At 37.1% G+C, this 24,557-nt stretch overlaps 1 protein-coding gene across 14 annotated transcripts in view; it reads left to right on the top strand.

The window, feature by feature from the left end:
• The window catches only part of EMSY (EMSY transcriptional repressor, BRCA2 interacting), a 75,383-nt gene extending 58,264 nt beyond the window's left edge, over positions 1-17,119 (top strand). For 4 of the 14 annotated variants that reach the window (XM_079105171.1, XM_079105177.1, XM_079105184.1 and 1 more), the window contains 7 exons: positions 3,538-3,702; positions 5,372-5,527; positions 6,541-6,582; positions 8,815-9,014; positions 10,837-11,400; positions 12,464-12,964; positions 16,695-17,119. In XM_079105171.1, coding sequence (XP_078961297.1) covers positions 3,538-3,702; positions 5,372-5,527; positions 6,541-6,582; positions 8,815-9,014; positions 10,837-11,400; positions 12,464-12,964; positions 16,695-16,889 — 1,823 coding nt within the window. In that variant the 3' untranslated portion in view covers positions 16,890-17,119. Of the gene's footprint in view, positions 1-3,537; positions 3,703-5,371; positions 5,528-6,540; positions 6,583-8,814; positions 9,015-10,836; positions 11,401-12,287; positions 12,965-16,694 lie in introns of those variants that run through there. The other 10 variants (XM_079105181.1, XM_079105173.1, XM_079105183.1 and 7 more) reach the window with 5 other exon arrangements.
• The last annotated feature ends 7,438 nt before the right edge of the window (positions 17,120-24,557 follow it).

The following is a 24,557-nucleotide window of genomic DNA, read 5'->3' on the forward strand; positions in this document are numbered from 1 at the left end:
CAACTTTTTTGAACATGAAACCCTTCTTTTGCAGAACATCTTAAGAAAATAATATACTCGAATGAAATATTTTGGGCATTGCTGCCTAGGCAATCAAATACTGTGAAGGCCTTGAGCTTTGTAACAGTGCTTCAGAAGAAAGGGACCTAGTATGTCATTAAGGGAATGTAGACATCTTTTTTTTGTAAACAAATGGGATACATGTTGTTTCTCTGTTTGTACATGGCGTAAAGGCATACCATTTGTGTAATCATAAATTTACATAGGAGTAATGTTGTTTGATTCTTTCTGTTATTTTTTCCCTTCTCCCCACCCCTCCCACCCCTCTTTTCCCTCTATACAGTCCTTCCTTCCTCCATACTGGCCCCCCTCCCTAATCCTAACTCTAACCCTAACACTAACCCTTCCCTCCCCCCATTATGTGTCATTATCCACTTATTAGCGATATCATTCGTCCTTTGGCTTTTTGAGATTGGCTTATCTCACTTAGCATGATATTCTAAAATGTAGACATCTTAAGTCTAGTTTAGAAGAGATGGTTTAGGTAGGTAAGGCATCTGGAATTTTTTTTTTTTTTTTTTTTGGGTACTGGGCATTGAACTCAGGGGTACTTTACCACTGAGTTAAGTCCCTAACCCCTTTTATTTTTTATTTTGAGACAGGGTCTTGCTTTGCTTAGGGCCTAAGTTGCTCAGGCTGGCCTTGAAATTGGATTCCTTCTGCCTCAGCCTTCCAAGTTGCTGGGTTAATAGGCCTGCACCACCATGCCTGGCTGTGGGAATCATTTTATGTGAGGAGTGGTTGGAGACAGGAGATTTGTCATAGAGAAGAGAAAATGGGAGTGAGCTGGCAGGAACATGGGAGCTATTGTCAGTTATTTTGAGGATTATGATGTAGAAGAGGAAAAAGAATTCGGTCTTAATTGATACATGGACAGACACTGGAACCATTGAGTAGAAACCACTGGAAGACCTGTTTTTTACTTGAGTAAAAGTATAAGAAAACTTTCTAAGCTTCATAGCTGTGCAGCAAGTAGGTTCTGTGGTGCTGGAGTTCACAGACTGGAGATAGGATTGATGATAGCATTCAACAAACTTTAAGATTCCTTCTAACGGAGATCTTACATTATATGAAAGTGCATATAGACCTTTTGTAATAATGACATAGGAGGTATTCTCCCATAGAGGTGCCCGAGTCTCCCTTTGGATATAATACTACCTAATGTGTAGATGTACAATTAATATTTGTTAAATGAGCTATGGGGAAAGAATCTGGGGGTAGGGGGCAGCAGGCACCATCCTCAGGAGAGGCAGGGAAGTCTAGTTGGATGCATGCTGCATAAACAGATGATACTATTGAGCTCAGGCCACAAGCCAAAAGTAGGGTGGAGAATCATTCAAGCAATGATTTTTATTTACAGTCACACTTTAATTTTGTGTCACAGCTGTTGGAGTTGCTGCTGTGATACTTAGTGAGGGTCAACTCCTGTTTCTGAGTATGGACAGAAAGAGATGGTGCAATTTCCAAGTCCCTATAGGGTGATTATTTGGGATGATGGTCTCTGTTGCCTGTTTAGAAATTTGTTGCCCTTTGTCTATCTCTACCATATCTCTACAAATTCCTGCCTCCTTCTGAATATTCAGTGTGTCTCACAGAGTTGGGTTGCAAAGTCATTCTTTGTATCATTGTGATAATTTCTTAAATTTGAGAGCTTAAGTTATATGAAAGTAATAATACTCTAATATCATCAGTTATCTTAAGTTTAAATTCTGCATATCGGTTTAGAATGAGTAAAGAAAAACTGTTAAATGCTTTGTCCAGCATTTGGTCTTACAGGATAGTGTCCTTAAATCATTTGGGTTTGTTACTGTTTTTGTTGTTTGAAGTTTAGTGGAAATTTTATATCCCTGATGTGGTATATATTCACTCAGTATTTTATGGGGGGAAATACTGTTGGTTAATGTTATTTAAAAATTCTAAATTTGTCAAATATTAATTTTGTTTTCCTCAGGAAGACTGTTTTGTTTGAAGAGTTGTTCCCTTTACCCCAACATTTGGACAACTTTGTGACTTTCAAAAATGTGGAGCTCTTAGAGTGTTGAACTTTTGTTATGTTTATTCTTGGTTTTGGGGCTATTTAAATTCTTTTTGTTCTTCTATAATGCTTTCATTTGACTATTTCAAATCAAAGTAGTTTCTCCATATATATTTATCTTGTTTGCCCTAAAAATCTGATATTTTCCTTGAGATACAAAACCATTTACTTTATGTTTTGCTCCTTACAAAATCTAAATTTGAGAGTAGGGTCATGTCTTTATATCTTTTCAGTTTCCTGTGTGGTATGTTGCATAGAGGAGTTCAGGAAATCATGGTCTAATCCAGCCTGCTTAGTTTATAGCTAGAAAACTCAGTAATTTGTTACTTGATTTGATACACATTTAGTATTTATATGTGTACCTTTATACTGTGAATATAATAAACCTTTGGATTAGGGTGTTAATTTATTTTGAAACTAACAAAAAGTCTTAGAATTGAGAGCTTCTAGATCACAATGACAACAATAGTATTTCATTTGTTCTTTATAGTTTATAAAGCTTGTTTACATACAGTCATGCTCTGCATCATATTTTGACTTAGACATCATGGCTTACATATATGATAGTGGAACAACTGGCTCTACTATATAGCCTATATTGTAGTAAACTCTGTCATCTGTTTGTCTAAGTATATTCTATGAAGTTCACATAGTGACAGAATTGCCTAACAAGGCATTTCTCATAACATACCCCTGTTGTTAAGTGACATGTGACCATATATCATTTTATCACATCCTCAGAAATCCTGAAGTAGGTAATTTTATTGTTCCCATTTTAGAAATAGTGAGGCTAAGACCCGAAGAATCAACTCGTTTATAATTGGTAGAGTTGGGGCTATACCCCAAGACTGACTTTTAAATGTTGTACCTGTCCTGTTAAATCATGCTGCTTCCAGAACATCTATCTTTTTTTGTTATCAATGGACAGGATTTCCTTTCATTAATTCAACCATTTAATGAGTGTTGACTGAATGCTCAGCTGTAATAAAAAATACATTTTCAGGTACATTGGGGAAAATAAGACTCCTACAACATTTTGTTCTTACTATGCCCAAACACACCCTCACCTGTGCAAATGCACACTTATTTATATCACAATAATCACATTGAATTGTACTTTGTCTTTTTACGTGTTCATTTTCACAACTAGATTGTGTACTTCTTGAGCATCCTCTGATAATTCTGTAAGCTTCTTTATATCATCAGTGCCAAATATAGATTCTTACACATAGCTGTCCAGTTTATGATATAAATGAATGAAAGAATAAGCAATTCAGAAGTGAAATTCCAAGGAATTCTTTGGGGGCTTACAGTCTTCTTGGGGAGATAAAGCATGAACTTTACAGTAAATACAAAGATAAAGCAAAAAACAAACAAATTGTTTTATTTTAAAGACAAACTTTGTTTATAGGGTTTGTTTTTTTTTAACTAATACAAAACAGATTCCCAGCCTGTAGTTCATGTAATTGCTTCCCGGCGTCAGGATTGGTCAGAGCATGAGATTGCAATGGAGACTAGCCCCACCATAATATATCAGGATGTATCCAGTGAATCACAATCAGCTACTTCAACAATCAAAGCTCTTTTAGAACTCCAACAGACAACAGGTATGAATTCACATGCTCAATTGAGTGAAGCATGTTTTTTCTGGAGACAGGTTGTACTAAAATACTATCACTGTTATATATTATTTGCTATTATTTGAGCACATTTTCCCCCTCTGGACTTGTCTATAACCATTGGTACAGTCTGTTTACTTGTTAGTTCTTAAGGTGTGCATAGGAATACTGGAGCACAGATGGACTTTAGTCAGTAGAAAGGGGAAGAAGTTGGCAGAACTGTCTTCTCCATCTCCTGCTTAAAATGGACAGTCCTCTTGCCACCAGAAAGTAGGTCTGTCACTTCTAAGCACAAGGATAGATGAGTATGGTTGCCACTTACATTTAAGAGTAGCAGGAGGCAGATGGAAGGACCCCCTCCTATCTTCTTTAATTTTGGTAATACAGTTTTGCTTTCATAAAACACCATTAATGCTCTTGCTAACATTCTAATGTGTTTTTTTAATTTTATTTTCAGATCTCTTTGTATGGTTTATCCACTTGTATTTCCATGCAAAGCTAGATTTATATAACAAGATTCTATCATTATTTCTAGTCACTAAATATTTTTAATAAGCTCTAGGACAAAACTATATAAGTGATACTGAGTGTTCTATTATAATATAAGTCAAAGATTATCAGCATATTTAAGGGACCAGAACAATGACCTCATATAATCTTTTATTGTATGGATAAGTAAGCTGAGCACAAGAGTTTACCCAATTGGTTAGTTACAGAATGAGACACCACATCTTTTGATTACTAGTTCAAAGTCCCTCTCTGCTTATGGGTGACTTTTGTATTCACTTTGTTTTGTTTTGCTTTCTTTATTTATTTAAAATGACTTTTTAATTTTGTCACATGTCCTTTGCAGGGAATAATCTTTCAGTGGACTTAGTAATTGGTTACTGTTTATTACAACTTTGAGTGTGTATTACCTGAAGAATACTAGCATCTAATGTACATCTTAGTTTAATTCTTCTTTTGGTGTTATTTTTGGCCTTATAGATGCTTATCTTTGACAAATTCAGCCATTTCCGTTAATGTTTCTAGAGGTAGGAACTTTAAATGAATAGATTTTGTAGAAAAAGTGATAATAGAAAGGGATTCTATACTCAGAAACCATACTTGACTCCAGACTATTCTATGAGACATTTTTGCTTTAACAGTTCATTTTTCCTATCAATGAAAGTTTTTATTCTTTGTCATTAAAGACCTAGTAACATTTCTTTGGAGAAATCATAAATTTTTAATAGATCTAATTAAATCAGTCAGTGGATTGTACTCTTCTGAGTAGATGTGCCCTAGAGCAAATCATGCTGTGTGCTGCTTATTTACCCCTTATTTTTAGGTTGGAGAACTCCAGGGACCTTGAAGGGTAAAGGAAATACCCTGAAGGGAGTGAATAGAAGCAAAAGAAACAGCTGTTTGACCTAGAGATATGGGGCGGGGGGGGGGGGGGTGATTGCATCTGAGCCCTTGCTAGGCTGCTGGATATGGTTATGTAAGTTATGCACTAGATAGCCATACATAGCAGTCCGCTGTTTTCAATTCATTATCTCTGTAGTTGCGGCCAGTGTGGCACCCCAGAGGTCTGGTTCATTATTCCTGTGGACAACTCTGGTTTTAGTACGTGTTTGTAATAAAAGTTAACTTTTCCCCTGACTTTTTTATGCAGTAAAGGAAAAATTGGAATCTAAACCAAGACAACCCACTATTGACTTGAGTCAAATGGCAGTGCCTATTCAGATGACCCAGGAAAAGAGACATTCTCCTGAGAGTCCATCAATTGCTGTGGTAGAGTCAGAACTAGTTGCTGAATACATCACTACTGGTAGGTGTCTTCTTAAAACGTAGTACTAAGGTAGGAAAGCTACCTTTCTGGATTTCATGGGATGGTCATTTGGGAAAGAATATATTATTTATATTTCTAGGTCTTTTCCTGTTCGTTTTCAGAGCAAATTCACATCATCCTTGGGATTTTGTCTGCCTTTAGTGGAAAAAATATTCATAGAGTGTAGAAAGATTGCAAGTAATATAAAACTGCAAGTTGGCCATAAATAATATTTGTGAATATAGAGCAACACTGGTCAGAAGAGGATAAAATATCTTTTGTCTAAGAATAAATATTTTTATGTATTTGGATTTTTTAGTTTGGGGCTGGGGATTTGGTCAGGAAAGAAAGAAGATAAAAAATCCAGTCCTGCTTTTGTTTTTTATATAAAGAAAAAAATGTGGAAAACCTTAAATCTCTATGAGTTCTGGTGGAAAGCAGATTAGATATTTGTTTAAAATGTGGTCTGGCAGCAAAACACTAATGAGATTTTGGGATGGCACATATGGAGAAGTTAAATAGGAAGGATAATAGATTCTTTTTCTCATATTCTGGCAAGACCACACCTGGAATACTGCTTTCTGTTTTGAACACTTCATTACCTTAAGATTTGAAATAGTTTAGAGAGTCATATGAATAATTAAAGGTTAGGAGAGATGACTTACGAGGCAATATGTAGAGAATTCCTGTCTTAAGTTTTCATAAGGAGAGATTAAAGGAGAACATAAAGTTACAAGTATTTGAAGGATATAAATACCATAGAGGAAAGGGAATTCTTTGGCATCATTTAGGGAATATATTAGGGCTAATGGGTTAAAATTGCCCAAAAGGAAAATCCAGTTGATAGTATGGAAAGCCATGTAGAAACTTTAGAGTTACTTAGCAGAAAGCTAATTAATGCAGAGGCCAGTATGTTGGGAAACTGAGTATTAACCTCTGGGGTAGTCTAGATTTGTCAAATTGTAAAGTAGATGAAAAGACCTATGATTTCTTCCCTTACTTATCCTTTTCAGAACGCACTGATGAGGGAACAGAGGTTGCTTTTCCCCTTCTAGGTAAGTGGTGTGCATCCATTTGTAGTGTAATTGAAGGTAAAGATGATTGCTTGGAGGGTGGGGTGAGCACTTAAATGGATGCGCTCTACTCTGATCTGGTAGAGGAAAGGTAAGCTCCACTTAGTGAAAGGGAGAGAAATTTTCCTTTTGCAGAATAACAAGATCCTTTCTCAGAAATGAGCAATTTGATGCTGGAAAAATTAGAATAAGTTGAAATAAATAAATAATTGTTTTGTGGTGTTTCTATGGCCCAATTAAGGTCACTTCATCTGATTTCCAAGTGTTCATTCTGAGGCCACCTTCCACAATATCTCCATCCATCATACAAGCAGCCATACTGAACATTTGCTTTGACTTTAAAGGCTGCTGCCCTGGCCTGCCATATAATTCTGTAGAGGATGTTTAGTTTTTTTCTCTCTTAAACTTCAGTTTCCTAATCTCTGGGGACTTGCTATGAAGAAGTTTACAATGTCTTGAAGGAGATTATTTTTAAATAGTTACTTTATTAATTCATTTTTTATTTAAAAAATAGTTATGAAGATTAGTATGGGTAGCAGAAATGTTTCATACAATCTGATAATTTCATCAGAAACTCACTATTTTTCAAATGCCATGCATTTCCAATGATGTTTCCATTAAAAATAACTTGCCTGCTTAGATACTTCCATAATTTGTTTTTTCTTCTATTCAGTCACATTATAATTTATTTTCAGTAGTTGTTTTAATGCAGACCCTGATTCCCTTTTTTTGCAATTCTGTTAAGCACAAATGGAAGATTTTATTAACACATAGAATTTAAAATATACAAATAAAGCATGCTGTGAACTATAGTAAGGTACTGCAGTACATTTATAAAAATACTACCTGTAATTTCATATCATATGTGTAGCACAGGAGAAACAGTACATTTGTGAATATAGGTAGAAAGGGTCACCAATAATTGAGCTTATTTATGTTTTACTACAGAGCTTTAAAGTTCTGTCTTTTAGGACATAAATGGCATGTTTACATCAATTCCTTTAGTGACCAGTTTACTAGTAGACACTTCACTGTTTTCTAAGCATGGGACCAGTGCTACTTAAAGGTATATGAACAGTATAATCATGGATTATTGAGTTTTGATAATCTCAAAATCCTTAGCTAATTTACAGATTTATTTTACTTTATCTGTTCCCGAGTCAAAGAGTTGGTTTGAATCATAAGTCATTTTTAAAACTGTAGATTTGGAATTGACAGATGTTATACTGTTTAAAAATTCAAATTGAGGCAGGTTAAAGATGATAGATTGGCACCTATATAGACACAATTTTGGTTATTCTCTGGGACCTTTTCAGCAAGAGAATAAGAAGTGGAGTGTTTTCCTATACTGCATTCTCAACCCATTTGTGTCAGATGAGCTAAATCTGAAGTGACAGATTTTTCTATATCTTCTTAAGGGTCATTTTTCAGTCCATTACTTGGTTTGATATCTTCTGTATAGAAATAATAAGTTCTTATTATCCTATTTTAAAAACATCAAATAGGACTAGGGGTGTAGCTCAGGGTACTTGTCTAGCATTAGTGAGACCCTGGGTTCAATTCCCAGCACCGGGGATTGAGGGGGGGAATCAAACAAAACCTCAGGGTTTTTAGAGGTTGATAGAGGAAAGTGAATTCTTCAGATTCACATGAATGGTTGGTGACATTGTAGGACAGAATCCCAGTGTGACCCTTTGTCTAATTTTCTTTCTGCATTACCCCCGACCTCTTAAATTTTTAGAAACTATAAGGCTATGAGATATTGTCACATCATGTAGTCAAATGTTTCTGATGCTCAGATTGCATTTGGAATTGGAACCAAGAGATTAAAGAACTTATATTGCCTTACTTTCCTTAAAGATGTGTCTGGGATTACAAAAACTCATTGCTTTGTTCCCTTAATGAGAAAACAGTCATTGGAGAAAGTGAGACAGTTCCCAGGAGGATATAACTTTAAGGAATTTGTTCCTCCTTGGCAATAATAGTTTTCACAGCACTTCTGTATACTTTTCTTCTCTCATCCTTACAATAACTCTGTTATTCCCATTTTACAGATGAGGAAACAGAGTGTCAGAGAAGATAAGAGACTTTCTTAGAGTTACACTGCTCATAGATGGGCAAATTCTGCTCTTCTGCCTCTTAGTTCGAAATACCACTCTCTTTCTCTGTGATCCAAGCTCACAGACATTTGTTTAAAATGACTACTGGTTACAGATGCTGTGGTGATTTCTGGAGAAATATCATCACCTCCTCTATTTTCAGTCAGCCATCGATCCCAGCCCCAACAGCCCTCCCAGCCCCAGCGGACCCTGCTCCAACATGTCGCTCAGTCACAGACTGCAACGCAGACTTCGGTGGTGGTGAAGTCCATCCCAGCATCTTCCCCAGGAGCAATCACCCACATTATGCAGCAGGTTGTATATCTTCTTTTTCTTCCTATTTCTGTAACTGCCTCAATCCTGAAATAAGGTTCAATTTCATCTCCTTAGAAGGAGAAATAACTGAATTGTAGACTGTTGTATAATTCTTTCATCTGTGAGGAGTGAATAGAGAAACTGAATTGGGGGGCTCTTAACACCAGAAAATAGGAAACAGTATTTTTGAACCTTGTGTGAACTCTTAGCTTATCAGAAGGGTTGGCAGTCTAGATGAATCTACAGTATCAGTATTGTCACTATTTATGTGTGTCTTACTGTTATGGAAGCATTTATCACCAAGGTAAATAAGATTTTCAAATGAAATAGTATTTGACTTGTTTAGCTGTTTGCTATAGTTTGTTTTGTTTGTTCTATTTTATACTTGTATAATGAATCCTCATGGAAACATGAACAAGTAGGAAGATAAATATTTGACCTCTTTATATGTGATCAATTAAGAAGGAAGAGACTCAACTGGAAGGAGAGTAATCTGATATTAAACAGAAACATCTGATAATAAGGATTATGGGAAAAGGAAAAATATGTTGATAAGTTGATTTGAATCAGACACTGTGCTTTGAGCTTTAAGTACATTCATTTGTTTGATTCTCAACCATGATTGTGTAATGTAAGATGAATTATCCCTCTTTTACAAGTGAGGAAACTCGTGCTCACAGAAGTTAAGTAACTTACCCCGGGTGGCAGAGCCAGGATTTAAACTCGAAGTGAACTGCCTCTGTTACATAGTTATATTATGGATATCAGCTTTAAGCATGACTTTTCTATAGTCACCTGAATCTTTTATCACTCAGCTGGTAGCAGTTGAACCTAATTGTAGGCACACTACTTAAAAGGCATTGAGTAGATGTTGAATTGAAAGCTTCTATGTGTCAAGTCATTATGATATAGGAAAGAGTTCCAGTTGAATCTGTTTTAAAATTTAGAGTAGAGGTATAGTATATGACAAGGCAGTGGGAAGGATGGGACCAGTGTGGATCTTGTGTCCCAGAGGGAAGCCAGCTGGCCAGAGGTTTTGCTCAGTGGCACATCTCAGTCTGGCCCTCTCCCTGCAGGTCCTGGCATTGACCTTTCTCAAGGCACTTAGAGGTCAGTCAGACTGTCCCTAAACATGTCACTCAAGATGGTATCTCTTACCAGCACAATTATAACTTATACCAGGCAGTCTCCCTTTCCACTGACAGCAGTGCTCCTGTCCCCTTCCCATTTCCCTCCCTCCTGGGAGCCAGATCACTAGGAAGCTGTTGCCTAGTAGGTCTGAAATCTGAGCACATGCAGACCCTGGGGAAGCCTGCTGGGCCATCTCCATCCTCCTCAGGGAGGCCCTCTTTGTGAATGTCTCAGGCAACATCCCTGACCTGCACAGCACTGGACATGCAGGTGGCCAGAGTGGGCTTTTCAGAGTAGCTTTTCTCTGGACACCTCACTCCTTAGTTACTATATTCTGTCCTTAGACAGGTGAGTGTCTCTCATGGTTAGGCCACAGAGCTGTTTGCTAAGTCAGGGAGCCTGTCTTATTTTGGGGCTGTGCTTATGGGGTCACTTTATTCTTCTAATTCTGATCTATAAGTTCTGGGCCCCCTAGGAGTTTTCCTGAAGCAGTGGGCAAACTAGATTTTGAAGTACTTAATGTGTGAGAATTCAGATGACAAGAGTTTCAATCTAAAGCCCCTGAGGTTTCTTGGTTTTTTTAGGCTCTTGTGAAAATTTTTGAATGAATCTCATAAGACTTCTCCAGTTCAAGGAAAATGTAGCAATGTAGGTGTTTTCCTTATTCTTACTTTGTACCTCTTTTACTTAGGCATTAAGCAGTCACACTGCTTTTACCAAACACAGCGAGGAACTTGGAACTGAGGAGGGCGAGGTTGAAGAGATGGACACTTTAGACCCTCAGACAGGTCTGTTTTACCGATCTGCCCTGACTCAGTCACAGTCAGCTAAACAGCAGAAACTTAGCCAGTCCCAGCTGGAACAGACTCAGCTGCAAGTGAAAACTCTGCAGTGCTTCCAGACTAAACAGAAGCAGACCATCCACCTGCAGGCAGACCAGCTCCAGCACAAACTCCCGCAAATGCCCCAGCTTTCCATCAGGCATCAAAAACTCACCCCTCTCCAGCAAGAACAAGCACAGCCCAAGCCAGATGTACAGCACACACAGCATCCCATGGTGGCCAAAGACAGGCAGCTTCCTACTTTAATGGCACAGCCCCCGCAAACTGTAGTACAGGTGCTTGCAGTGAAAACCACGCAGCAGCTCCCTAAACTGCAGCAGGCTCCGAACCAACCAAAAATCTACGTGCAACCCCAAACCCCCCAGAGCCAAATGTCGCTCCCTGCCTCGTCAGAGAAACAGCCGGCAAGCCAGGTAACGGAATATTGATAGCATGCAAAGTTACTTCTCTGTTTCCGGAAAAAAATGAGAACATCAGGACCCTATCATGATAGCAGTGCTTTCTCCTGACAAGAGGAAACCAAAAGCCTCATTACGCTGGTATTACTTTGCCCGTCAGAAGGTTGACATTAGGAAAGAAATGCACTCATTAACATAGGAAGAAAAAAAAAAAGAAAGCATAGCACTCAGAACTTGATTTTCCAGGCAGTTTTTAATGAAATCTCTTCAGCAATGATCAACAGTGCATAGAAGCGGTATCCCAAAATTATTTCTATTTTTTAGATATAAAAACTTATCTCCATGCCTGTAAACTCCTATTTCTATGGTAATACCACTAAGTAAATTGCAGTATTTTAAGGAACTTTACCTTAAACAGAACATCTTCCTGTGTAGTTTACATCACCACCATCTAGTTAATAAATTTATCTTCTAGATTTATGTTCTAGGTTGCAGAGGAATTATTTGTGGATAATCAAAAGAAAAATTTTATTAGGAAAAATCAGTGGCCCTGGAATGATACATGTGTGTGTATAAGTGTGTGTATGTATATATATATATATATATGTGTGTGTGTGTGTGTGTGTGTATATATACATATATATATATATAAAAATAGAATATGTTTGTATAAATGTTTCTTGAGGCAAAAGATTGGAAAAAAAAAATGCTTACCTTTTTTTAATTTTAAAAAACTGAAAACTATATGAATTAATTTGAGCCAGGTTGGAAGTGTACTATTTAGGGATGTAAATCCCAAAGGAAAACTAGGCTGCTGTTACTTTTTTTTTTTTTTTTTCCTTTACTACTATAAACTTTGGCTGGCTGAACAAAAATTCTTTCAACCCCTCCTCTTTCCCTAGGTTCCTTAAAAGTAACCAGATCCTTCCCATCCAGCCTTCTTACTAAAACACTGAGCTTCAAAATGTCTTCCTAGTATACCGCACGAATGTTTCTTTTGCCATATTGTCTGGGGTGTTTGATTAGTTTTTCTCAAAGAGATGTAGCTGTAACACACACAACCCCAATTTATTTTCAGGTGGAGCAGCCAATTATAACTCAAGGATCCTCTGTTACAAAGATAACTTTTGAGGGGCGCCAGCCTCCCACAGTTACAAAGATAACTGGTGGCAGTTCTGTGCCTAAGCTGACATCACCAGTTACAAGCATATCTCCCATTCAGGCCTCTGAGAAGACAGCAGTGTCAGACATTTTGAAAATGTCTTTGATGGAAGCTCAGATTGATACAAATGTAGAGCATATGGTAGTGGATCCCCCAAAGAAGGCTCTTGCCACTAGTATGCTCACTGGTGAAGCAGGATCATTACCCTCCACCCACATGGTGGTGGCAGGGATGGCGAATTCCACTCCCCAGCAACAGAAATGTAGAGAGTCCTGTTCAAGTCCATCTGCTGTTGGCCCTCCCCTAACGGCCAGGAAAATCGATGCACCAGGAGTGCCTACGGCAGGCCAATTCATGCGTATTCAGAATGTAGGCCAAAAGAAAGCTGAAGAGAGCCCAGCAGAAATTATCATCCAGGTAAGAATTGGAAGGAAAATGAGAAATCTTGGGTAGATGGGAGGTTGTGGGTTTGGTGCATTTGGGGGATATTACAGAAAAGAGTCAAGCCAAGATGGCCAGAAGACAGAGATTATCTTTGAAGTGGTATTTGACAAATTTCATTTACTACTTATTATAAATTACAAATTTATATTTATTTTCTGGGAGAGAATCATAGAAAATTGATGGATATTGCCACAAAAGACACATAGAGACAGTGAAGGGCCCCAAGCCTGTTTGTCAGCTTGATTTTATGGCCATCCTTGCTAGTGTGTTAATTCAGCAAATCAACCCAGAATATCAGTAGTGTCCTGGGTTCACATTTTGGGATCCCAATATTTGTTCAGAAAATCCTGAAATTTAACTAAATGATACTTCTATTCAAGTTCATTTTAGGGACTGTTTTTCCTTGAAAAAACTGTTCTTGTTCTTGATCTAATTTATGTTTCTTAGGACAAAGAAAACCCAATTAACTGGAATAGCTGGAGAAACATGTGCAGAGATTTTTCTAATATACTTTTTATCTAATTTGAAATTAACCATAAACTTTGTTTTTTATTTTAATCAGTTTATTCTAATAATCTTGTTATTGTCATGCATTGGTAAATTAACATCATAGAATTATTTGTTGATAGTATAGCTTCCTATACTTCACATTTTCTTCATTCTAAAAATCATGCATCTATCATCCTGCATAGCAGATCAAGACTGAAGAATTACTGAGTCCAGACTAGCTAGCCCTTAGAAGTTGTGTTTTATTATTTCCCTCTCTCTTTGCAAGGTATTAGGTTGTCTTCTTGACATTTGTCATTTTTTGCTAAACTGCTGTATAGCTTGGAAGTTATCAGAGCAGCACATTTTAGTTAATTGAGAATTTGGATTTATTGACATGTAGCTTTAAGATTTACCATAGATTCACTGTTATGTGACTTGGAAGTTGTAGTAAACTTGCTCCTATTTGTGATGCCAAGCTGTGAGAGAATGCAAATCAACCACTGTTAAACTAATTGAGACATAATTAAGTATGGGGGTCTTAATAATAATTAAGGTGAGTAGAAATAGCCATTTAATATTCAAATAATTTGTTTCTTTAAAAACAAATTCAGGGAGTTAATTATTGACAAAAGGTTTTATTGTGATTTTTTAAAAATGTTTTCTTGAAGAGGAAGGGGACAGTGGAAAAGGGATGATTTGGTGCCTTCACCTTTCACCCCTTGGGCAGTGCTACTTAAACACTCCACCTTGGTTTCCTTATTAGGAATAGGGATAAGTAATGCCCGCATTATAGAATTGACATAAAGATTACACAAAATTCAGAACCTAGCCTAGTACTTGACTCATAGTTAATATCCAACAGATGGTAACTGTTATCAATTTTACTAAAATTTACTGTTGGCTACTGGGAGGTTTAGATTGAAATTCATTTTGGATAACTTATTTGGAAATTATTTTTCTCACTTTATGAACAGGAATGAAAATATAATTTTTTTCACATCAAGGATGATAGCTAATGAGTAGGTTCTCTAGAGAACTTGCACTTAACTTATAGCATGTCTCTTGTGCCAGGTATTCTGTGTCATAAGGACAGGCAGCAGAATGATTAAGAAGCACACTTTTGGAGCCAGAGTTCCCCAGATTTGATTTCCACCTCTACTCATTACATAATAGCACTGTGGCTTTGGACAACTGAGTTAACCTCTGTACCTCAGTTTCTTTACCTGTGTAATGGAGACAGTTAAGATTACCTCATAGGGGTCGTTTTGAGGATTAAATGGGGGAAAAAAAAAAGCTATAAAGCACCGGTCAAGTATTTGATACAGAGCAATGCTCAATAAAGTTAGCTTCTGTTATTATTTTCATCATTAATATATTGTTAACACATTTCAAATCTGATTATGCTTAGCTTTAGCCTAAAGAACTAATTTTACTGATTCAGTAATATCTGTGGGGAGGAGAGAAGAAAGTCTGAAGTTCTTTGATTCCTTGAAGAATGCTCATTTAAAATTCAGCATTTTTGGTACTGAATGTTTGAATGAAAAGGATTGTTCTTTGTAGACAATCTTGATTTCCTTCATTCATTGGTTCATTCCACATGTATTATTTAACCACTGTGTTTATAAGCCATGTGCTACGTGCTGAGAATAAATCAATAAACAAGATGGATATATCATCTTTCACAAAGAAATCTATATGTGGAGTTCATAGACTCTCAGAACTGCAAGGATCTTTAGAGAATATATCTTCCAGCCATCATACTTTATATAAGATTAAGGCTCAAGGAAGTGGAGTGACTTACTCAGAGTCACACAGGAAGATAGCCAGAGCTTCTGAACTGAAATCTACATCTGACCCCGTCTAATACCTTTTAACAGTGATTAATTATATGGAATGGAGGGAAAAAACCAAAATTCCACTACCTGGATCTAATATCTACGCCTCTTGCATTATTTTCTTGATAGTGTTAAAATTAAATTTACATTTCCCAAACAGAAAGTTGTTTTGGTCAGGCATATTTGTAAAGTGGTGATATTCAATTTTGCTCTGGGGTTTTTAATGTGAATAATGTTATTAATTTGTCAGATGTTTATTGAGCATCTAATATGTGCCAAAGGTCAGGGCCAGGGCATCTAGAAGTTAATAAGATAGTCAAGTCTGTGCAACATCCGTGCTTTCGGAGTCACATTTCAAGGGTGAGGATCAATGTAATAAGTGATAAATGCAATAAACAAAATGTAACCAAATTTAAGAGAGCTGAGTTGGCAGGGATATCAGCACATTACTTTTGGTTAAGTGGTCAATGGTCATGAAAGTGAGGCCTTTCTCTAAACCTTTGAGCTAAGATGCAGATAACAGAATAGCTAACCTTTTGGAGTTTTTGATGGAAAGAATTCCAGGAAGTGGGGAAGAGCTAGTACAAAATTCTAAGGTAAAGTGAGTTTGACCAGAGGCTGGAGCCATGGTGAGCCATACCAAAGGTAATGATTACAGAGTTTTTTAGCAGGAATAGAATGTGAACTGATAATCCTCTTAAAAGTTATCTGATAAAGGTGAGAAAAAATAATATGACAAGGTAATGTGTGTATATTTACTTACCCAGAGACCTATAGCCAGGGTGTTCATCTACCAGTGTTTTATTGTTTAAAAGGCAAGTTTTGGCCTCTCTTGTACCTGAATGCTTTCACTACTTTTATTTTCAATAAAGATCCTTATCCCAAACAAATTATTTCCCTTTGAACTGCCCAAGAGGCTTGAAATATATTGTGGAGTTAGCAATTATTTATCTTTCAGATAATAAAAGACTTAAGATTTGACTTAATGATCAAATGAAAGTATCCTTTGAAGTCCGTTTCCTGAATTTGTCAGTATACTTTAACTTCCTTTGTTAGAAGAAGTGCCATAAAAAAGAGGAAAGATTACTTTGAGTTGTACAAGACTTGGGTTTGAATCCTGGCATTAACCCTGACAGCCGTGTGACTGATTAAGTCTCTCTTATCCTCTCAGTTTCCTCATTTGTAAAATGAGAATAATAATTTCCTTATAATGTTGTTATAGGGATGTAATAAAATATCATATATGAAAGCACCTAGCACAGTGCCTTGCATGTTGATGCCAAGATGTCAGTTTTCTTTTTTCTTTCCTTGGTGTTGTTAGGGAAATCCTTGTCACGTTTTCTTACCATAAAGATTCTCTCCTGCGTCTTCTCTTCCAGGCTATTCCCCAGTATGCTATTCCTTGCCACTCCAGCTCCAATGTGGTCGTGGAGCCCAGTGGGCTTCTGGAGCTAAACAACTTCACCAGTCAGCAGCTGGATGATGATGAGACAGCAATGGAGCAGGACATAGACAGTAGCACGGAGGATGGAACTGAGCCCAGCCCCTCTCAGAGTTCTGCCGAACGGTCCTAGTGTTTTGGACACAGGAGTGCACTTTAAAACCTGCTTGGTTACCAAGTGTCCAGGGAAACTTGTATTTTGATGTCTAAAAAAGCACTTTGCCCGTACTTAAGCTGTGGACCCTGAAACAGCAGTGTTTCAACAAGATATTGCTGCAGGAGCAGTATTTTAACAAGATAAAACTCACAGGGGAATGTACTTTTTAAAAAAAAAAAAAATATAGAAAAAAAAAAAAAGAAAAAGATGCACATCTACAGAGACTTCAGACTTGATATTCTTTTTCTGTTGGACCATGGCCAATGGAAAAGTTTTGTGTTGCAGTGGAAAGAGACTTTTCCTGTGAATGTTTCTCAACTGGTTTCCACTGAGCAAAATGTCATAAAAAATACCATCAAAAAAAGAGAACGTGAATAGTTTGTATTTTGGAATGATGTGTCAGGAGCAATTTTTTAAAAAACCTTGTATGCTTTTGAAAATCCCTGGAAGTGTTGAATTGGTTAATGTTTTACATTTGCTCAGTTCATAATTAGTTTATAAATATCTAGGAAAATATTGGCATTAAAGAATCCTTGTTGGATGGTAGAAACCAGATCCCTAACCAGTGAGAAGTGCTTTTTGGGTAGCTTGTACGTTCTCATCTGTTGTATGCTAATTTATTGTGTTGTTCCTTTGTGCTCTAGGTGGCACACTGCCTTCTATTTATTTAAGTGTAAACCTTTCAAAGCAGACCATATTCCCTCTGACACATTTCTTGTAAACCAGAACTGTCTACCCTTTCCACCTCCCATCCTCCCTTGACTCCCTGCTTTAAGAAAATTTATTAGAAAATGTTTCATTGTGAAACAGAGGAAAAGAAACATTTTCTGGCCCAAAGGAAATGTTCAGTTATGTTAAGGAAAACAAATTATTCAATCATATGATGCTTTCTTAATGTTGAAATTGCACATTCATGTTGGACTGAGACTTTGAAAATAATTTTTACATACTTTTGTTTAAATCCCTTTGAAATGTATAAAAAGTTCATCTATAGTTCTAAATGTAATGATTTTAAGTCTTCTACCTTTTTAGGACACAGTTTGTTTAAGCAAAGTCTTGTGGTCACTGTCACAAGTAGAGTGAGGGTTCAAGGGGTAGTGGGTAAGAATCAATTTGGACAAGTTGTGGCAAAGGAAACTTCATTTTTTTAAAAAAAATGTAAATAGAAAAGTTTTTAACGGTTTTATATAGATTTCATTATAAATAAGCATTTTAAGACTGACAAATGTTGAACTGTACATACATAAATCAGCATAACTGCCCAATTTTTTGGTGCTGAAGTACTGTAAGTAGAATTCATCTATAGTCTCCTAATTTTTGCGTTGACATCAGGAAAGAAAAAAAGCTGTGATACTGTAGTTAATAAATTCTCCCTAGAATGACACTGAAGGTTTCAACACAAGCATTCATAAATAGATGCACTGGTTTATGGTGGTTGTCAATATTTCTACTAGGTGATAATGACTTACCCATAGATGGAGCTGTTGGATATCATTTCGTTGTACAAATTCATGTTCAAAAAACTTTGTGACTGTTTCTAGTTAAGTAATTTTTTAACTTCTCTTGGGTTATAGACTTCTTTGAAAATCTGATTAAACTATGAACTCTCTCACCAAAAAGATACACATGCCAATATACATGTTAGATTTCACAGACAATTTTAGGGACGCTTGGATCCCTAACCGTATCCATGTATTCCAGGTTAAGCCCTCTCTTGTGGTCAGTCCATTACTTACAGATGTAAATTTTTATAAAATAAAATCTTTTAAATATTCATGGGTTAGATAAGAGCAAACTTTAATAAAGTTATGTTCTGAATATTCTAACAGCATAGCATACCTGTGTCCCTTTGAGAATTTAGCCTTAATATGTTTCAGCAACTGAAATGGCAAATGAAATTGCTATAGTCTATATTTATATATAAAATCAAATAAGAGATTCAAGATTTTTTTCTTTCAAAGGTGCTAATTCCTAGTAGACCATCAACTTAATTTATCAACAAATGTTAATTAGGCCTCTTCTGTGTGCCAGATACTGTTCTAAGCAGGGATACCATAGTAAGCAAACCTAAAACCCTATCCTTATAGAAGTTCATAGACAGGGCTTCCAGCTGATGAAATGACTGTGAGGACTGAAGGAAGGAGAAAACCAGAATGAGTCTGAGGTTTCTTGAATGATTGATGGTGATGCCATATCTGGATCTCCAGACATTTTTTTACTGAAAGTCTTAGCATTGTGTCTATTAGTATTTCTTGTTTATGTTCATAAATTTAATTCTAAGTCATCTCTGTGAAGGATATTCAGAGATTATGATCAATTCTACCCAGTTATTAGAATTCTGAGAACTTTTAAGCAGTGATAAGAAAAGTCCATTTTGTTTAAAATAAAGCCATGTGGTTTAAAGTATATTTTAATAAGTGCCTAGTACTGCTGATGGTGCTTATGGTGAATTTAGAGAACTTAAAGGAAAAAAAAAACAGCTTTTTTGAGATACTCATATGCCATATACACACCCTTTTAAAGTGAACAGTTCAGTGGGTTTTAGTACATTTCCAGAGTACTAATTATTGCCATAATCAAGTTTTAGAATATTTTCAACAACCCCCAAAGAAACTCAACTCCAGCCCATTAGTGGTACTTCACTTTCTGCCTGTGGATTTGCCTCTTATGGACATTTCATATAAATAGAATCATACGCTATATGGTCTTTTGTAACTAACTTCTTTCACTTAGCATAATATTGTCAAGACTCACCCATGTTATATTGCAGTACCAGTGACTTTTTATGACCATTCCATCATGTGAATATGACACTTTTTAAAAAAATCCATTCATCAGTTGATGGGCACATACATTGTTTCCACTTTTTGGCTGTTATGAGTAATATTGCTGTGAACACTCATGTATGAATTTTACTGATGTCTTCTATTCTTATGGGTGTATACCTAAGAGTGGGGTTGTTGGGTCATACAGTAACTGTTTAACCTTTTGAGGAACTGCCAGACTGTTTTCCACAGAGACTGCCTGCTTTCCATTCCACTAGCAGTATAGAGTTCCACTTTCTCCACATCCTTGCTGACACTTGCTGCTGTCTTTTTCATTATAGCTATCATAGTATATAGAGTGGTCCCCCATTGTGGTTCTGATTTATATTTCCTTGATGACTAATGATGGATATCTTTTCAGGTGCCTCTTAGACATTGGTATGTCTTTGGAGAAATTACCTATTCAGACCGTTTGCCCGTTTTTTGATCAAATTATTTTCTTTCTTTTTAAATTGAGAATTTTTGAAGTATAAGAAATGTCTCTTATCTGTTCTTTGGTAATTTTTTCATCCTTAAAATATTAGGTTAGGTTCTAGTTCTTCCTCTGTAATGTAACAAATTACTTAGTGTTCTTAAATGGCATAGTTTTATAGTTGTAAAATGCATTTCTTTCTGTAAGGTTCTTACAATCGCCTGCCTTGGATCGAAGATGGTATAAAGGAAATAGTGGTTAGGTGATCTGGATTTGAATCCTAGGCATCTCTGATTATTGCTTATGTAAACTTGAGCAAGTCACATTCCCTCCCCACATTAGTTTCCCTATAGCCCAAAGTATTTCCGACTCCATGGGAGTATTGTGAAGACTAGGTGAATCGTGCATGTAAAAGTATCAGTTTTTTGGTTTTTGATTGTTTTTGGAGTTCGTTATACCACTTCCATTTTATAAACAGAAAACAAGGACTCAGAGAAGTTAAAAACTACCAGAACTCACAGGTTAAATGCAAATGGCATCATGCTGAACCATTGAGTTAGTGCTGTCTCTAGAAAGGCACATTTGTGCCACCAAAGAAGACTAGTCATTGGAAGGATAGAGGAACTTGGTATGGCACTCTAGAGCATGTCTGTTCATTGACCTTAGTGCCTTCACACAGGTGCTCAGTTCAGGTGTGTGTGTGTGTGTGTTCAATTGTGTGTCACAAATCCCATGTAAAAGAAAGTGAAGTGAAAAAGCACCATATAAGAAAGACCTTTCCCAGAAAAGATGGTGAAAAAACAGTCTGCTGCCTCTGCTTGAAGACTTGCAAGCCTTTTAGAGGCATCAACCTATATATTGAAAAAGAAGAATTGAAAGAGTAGGATCAGATTTGTACTTGTGAGAAGGCTCACTCTGCCTCCTTCCCTCTTCCCTGCTCATAAATAACCCTAACTGAAAACACATACTTTTTTTTTTTTTTTTAACCAGAGAAGCCTGGGTTTGAATGCTGACAATCTGTGTGAACTTGGACAAGCTCTAAAAAGCTTGAAACAGCAGGGGTTAGAGTAGCATTAGAGTAGCATTGCATTATCTGATTCCTTAAAATAGATGATAAGCATTCTTCCCTGCAAATGGTTCTGCCCAGAACCATTTGCAGCAAAGAGTCGTTGGGCAATTTCTGTGTGCAGACACTGGCCAGGCGAAAAGCCTCTAGGGGAGTTTCAAGCCTACTGAGGAGGCATATTATTCAAAAATGGCAGCTTAATGTATTACATGGTAAGAGCCGTGATGGAAATACTTGGTACCATGATAACATGTGAATGGGGAGGTTGGGGAGAGCGTCTCAAGAAGGAGTGAGACCTGAAGGAAGAGGAAGAATCAGAATTTAACTAGGCAAAGAGGAGGGGAGAAAATTGTCCATGCAGTGGGGACAGCAGATTCAAAATCCTGGTGGGAGAAAATCTCATGTGGGCTTGTGTTAACTGCAGCACAAGGAGCAAGGGAATGGCAGAAGCAGAAAGCAGAAGCCAAACAGTCCTGCAGGTTATGATAAAGGTGCGTTGTTTTCTTTTGTTGTTGTTTTGTTTGTTTTTTGGTTTTTTGTTTTGTTTTGTTTTTTTTCTGTCCTGGGGATTGAACCCAGAGAAGCTCTACCACTGAGCCACATCTCCATCCCTCTTAATTTTATTTTTTATTTTGAGACAGGGTAAAGTTACTCAGACTGGCGTTGAATTTGTGATCCTCCTGCCTCAGCCTCCCACTGTGCTGGAATCATAGGTGTGCACCACTCTGCCAGGAAGATGTGCCTTTATTTAAGAACAATGGTAATTTCTTGGAAATGTTTAAGCCATTGGAACTGTCAAAATGAACTAATTCATGTTGGTTTGTTAGGAAAAAAAATTGCCATGTCTTTTTTGATGTCATTTTTATTTCCTTGTCATTTTTTGGAACATCTTCAATAGTTTCCTAAGACAGTAGTATGAATCTGGCATTTAAGGCTCTGAGCCAAAGCCTCAACTTGAATTTCTAGATTCATATCCCATTTCACTACCTCTGCCTACTGCATACCTCCCCCCACCCACACATGCCTTATCCTCTGCATGAGTGAGAGTCTCACTTATTCCTCAAAGTTCAGCTTGAATTCCCCTCCTTTAGCAAGACTGCCCAGATCTCTTCAGTGAGGAACCATCCCTCCCCACTGCTGGGTTCCTCTAGCATTTGGGGAGGAACACATGATTGCGTAGCACTTACCCAAGTTACTTTCTGTGAATGACTTGCAGTACACAAGGATTCTCTGAATAGGGGAGGATTGCCTTTAAAAAAATGTTTTGAGGGCCGGGGTTGTGGCTCAGTGGTAGAGCGCTTGCCTGGCCTGTGAGGCACTGGGTTTGATTCTCAGCACCACATATAAATAAATAAAATAAAGGTCCATTGACAACTAAAACATTTTGGAAAAATGTTTTGAAGTTACCCAACCCCTCATACGACACCTGAAAGAAATTCTAGGTGTGCATCATAACAATATGAGTGTTCCTTTTTAATCCCCCACAACATACCTCTCAGAGTCCTTGAAATACAATATTATAGAGAGTCATTCTAAAAAATTCTTTCAGCATGAAGTGATAGGCCCTGAGATTTCTCAATTCTTTTCTTAGGTCAGTGTTCAGTTTTTACTGTTAGTGAGATCATTAATCTTGTTAAGATTCATTTACATTCAACTCAGTTGCATTCCTATTTAGTCCTGCACAGGATCACCTGTTTTCTTGCATTGCGGCTGATGTTCATCAGAGTTTATGCTCATCCTTTCTCACTCTGCATGTGTGAGGCACCGAGTTCGATTCTCGGCCTTTCCTGGGACTTTCAACTTCCACCTACACATGAATTGATTGATTAATTCATCAAATGTGTTTATTGACAGCCCGAGTCCCAGGCACTGTTCTAGTTCCTAGGGATATAGTAGCAAACAAAATGGCAAAAAATGCCACCCTGTGTTACTTACATTCTAAAGAGGCAGTAAATGTAAGTTTAAAACGCATAGACTCTTAACAATAAGAAGAAAAAAAGATAAAGTAGGGGAGGAGAACATGAAATTCCAAGGTCTGTGTGAAAGTTTAGATAGAGTGGACAAGGAAAGCCTCACTGAGAAAGTGGTTTGAAAAAGCTTGGAGGACAACCCTTTTTGAAAGATGCTAGCTATGCAGGTGTCTGTGGGAGGAGCATTCAGGTGCAGGAATGGCAAACGCAGAGGCCCCCAGTTATGCACCCGGAGTGTGCACAAAAGGTAAGGGAGGATAAAGGGGACTAGATTGAAGAGAGAGGGAGGGAACAGAAGGACATAAGGGGAGAAGGAGAGCTGTTTCCTAGTTTTTTCCCCCCATTTTTCTAATTGGTGTATTATAGTCGTACGTAATGGTGGGACTTGTTATATATTCGTACGTACACACAATATAAAAATATGGTTCCTAGTTTTCTGAGTGTTTTCATCATGAAAGGGTGTTGGATTTTGTCGAGTGCTTTTTTGCATCAATGGAGATGATCATGTGGGTTGCCCCCTTTGTTCTATTATGTGTTATGTTGATTTTATGTTGAACCATCTTTTCACTCCTGGGATAAAATCCCACTTGGTTATGGTGCATAATCCTTTGAATATGTTGTTCGATTCAGTTTGCTATTTTTGTGGGGATTTTTGCTTACATATTCATAAGGGATATTGGTTTGTAACTTCCCTTCCATGTGGTGTCCATCTGGTTTGGGTCAGGGTAATATGAGCTACGTAGAAAGTGTTCCTTCTATTATTTTGGGGGAAACAATTTGAGAAAGATTGGTGTCAATTCTTTAAATATTTGGTGGAGTTTGCCAGTGATGCTTTCTGGTCTTGGACTTTTCTTTTGGAGGAGGTTTTTGATTACTCATTCAATCTCTTCTTTTGTTGTGCTAGGGATTGAACACATTGAGCTTTGTCACTGAGCTGCATCCCCACCCCTTTTTATTTTTTCATGTTGAGACAGCATCTGGCTAAGTTGCCTCAGCTGCTCTTAAACTTGGGATCCTCTTGGTTTAGCCTCCTGAGTCATTGGGATCACAGATGTATGCCACCATGTCTGGCCCTTATCAATCAAATTTGTTGATGTACTATTTTTTTTTTTTTTTTTTTTTTTTTTTTTTTTTTTTTTTTTTTTTTTTTGAGGCAGGATCTTATTAAGTTGCTAAGGGCCTTGCTAAGTTGCTGAGGCTGGCTTTGAACTTGCAGTCCTGCCTCAGCTTCCTGAGCCACTAGGATTACAGGTGTGTTCCCCTGTGTCTGGCTCATAGTATCTTTATAATCCTTTTTACTTCTATAAGATTGGTGGTAATGTTCCTACTTCCATCTTTTTTTTTCACTCTTTCATTCTTTGTCTTTATTAC

Source organism: Sciurus vulgaris (genome assembly GCF_902686455.1).
Source record: "Sciurus vulgaris genome assembly, chromosome: 11".
Taxonomy (NCBI): Eukaryota; Metazoa; Chordata; class Mammalia; order Rodentia; family Sciuridae; genus Sciurus; species Sciurus vulgaris.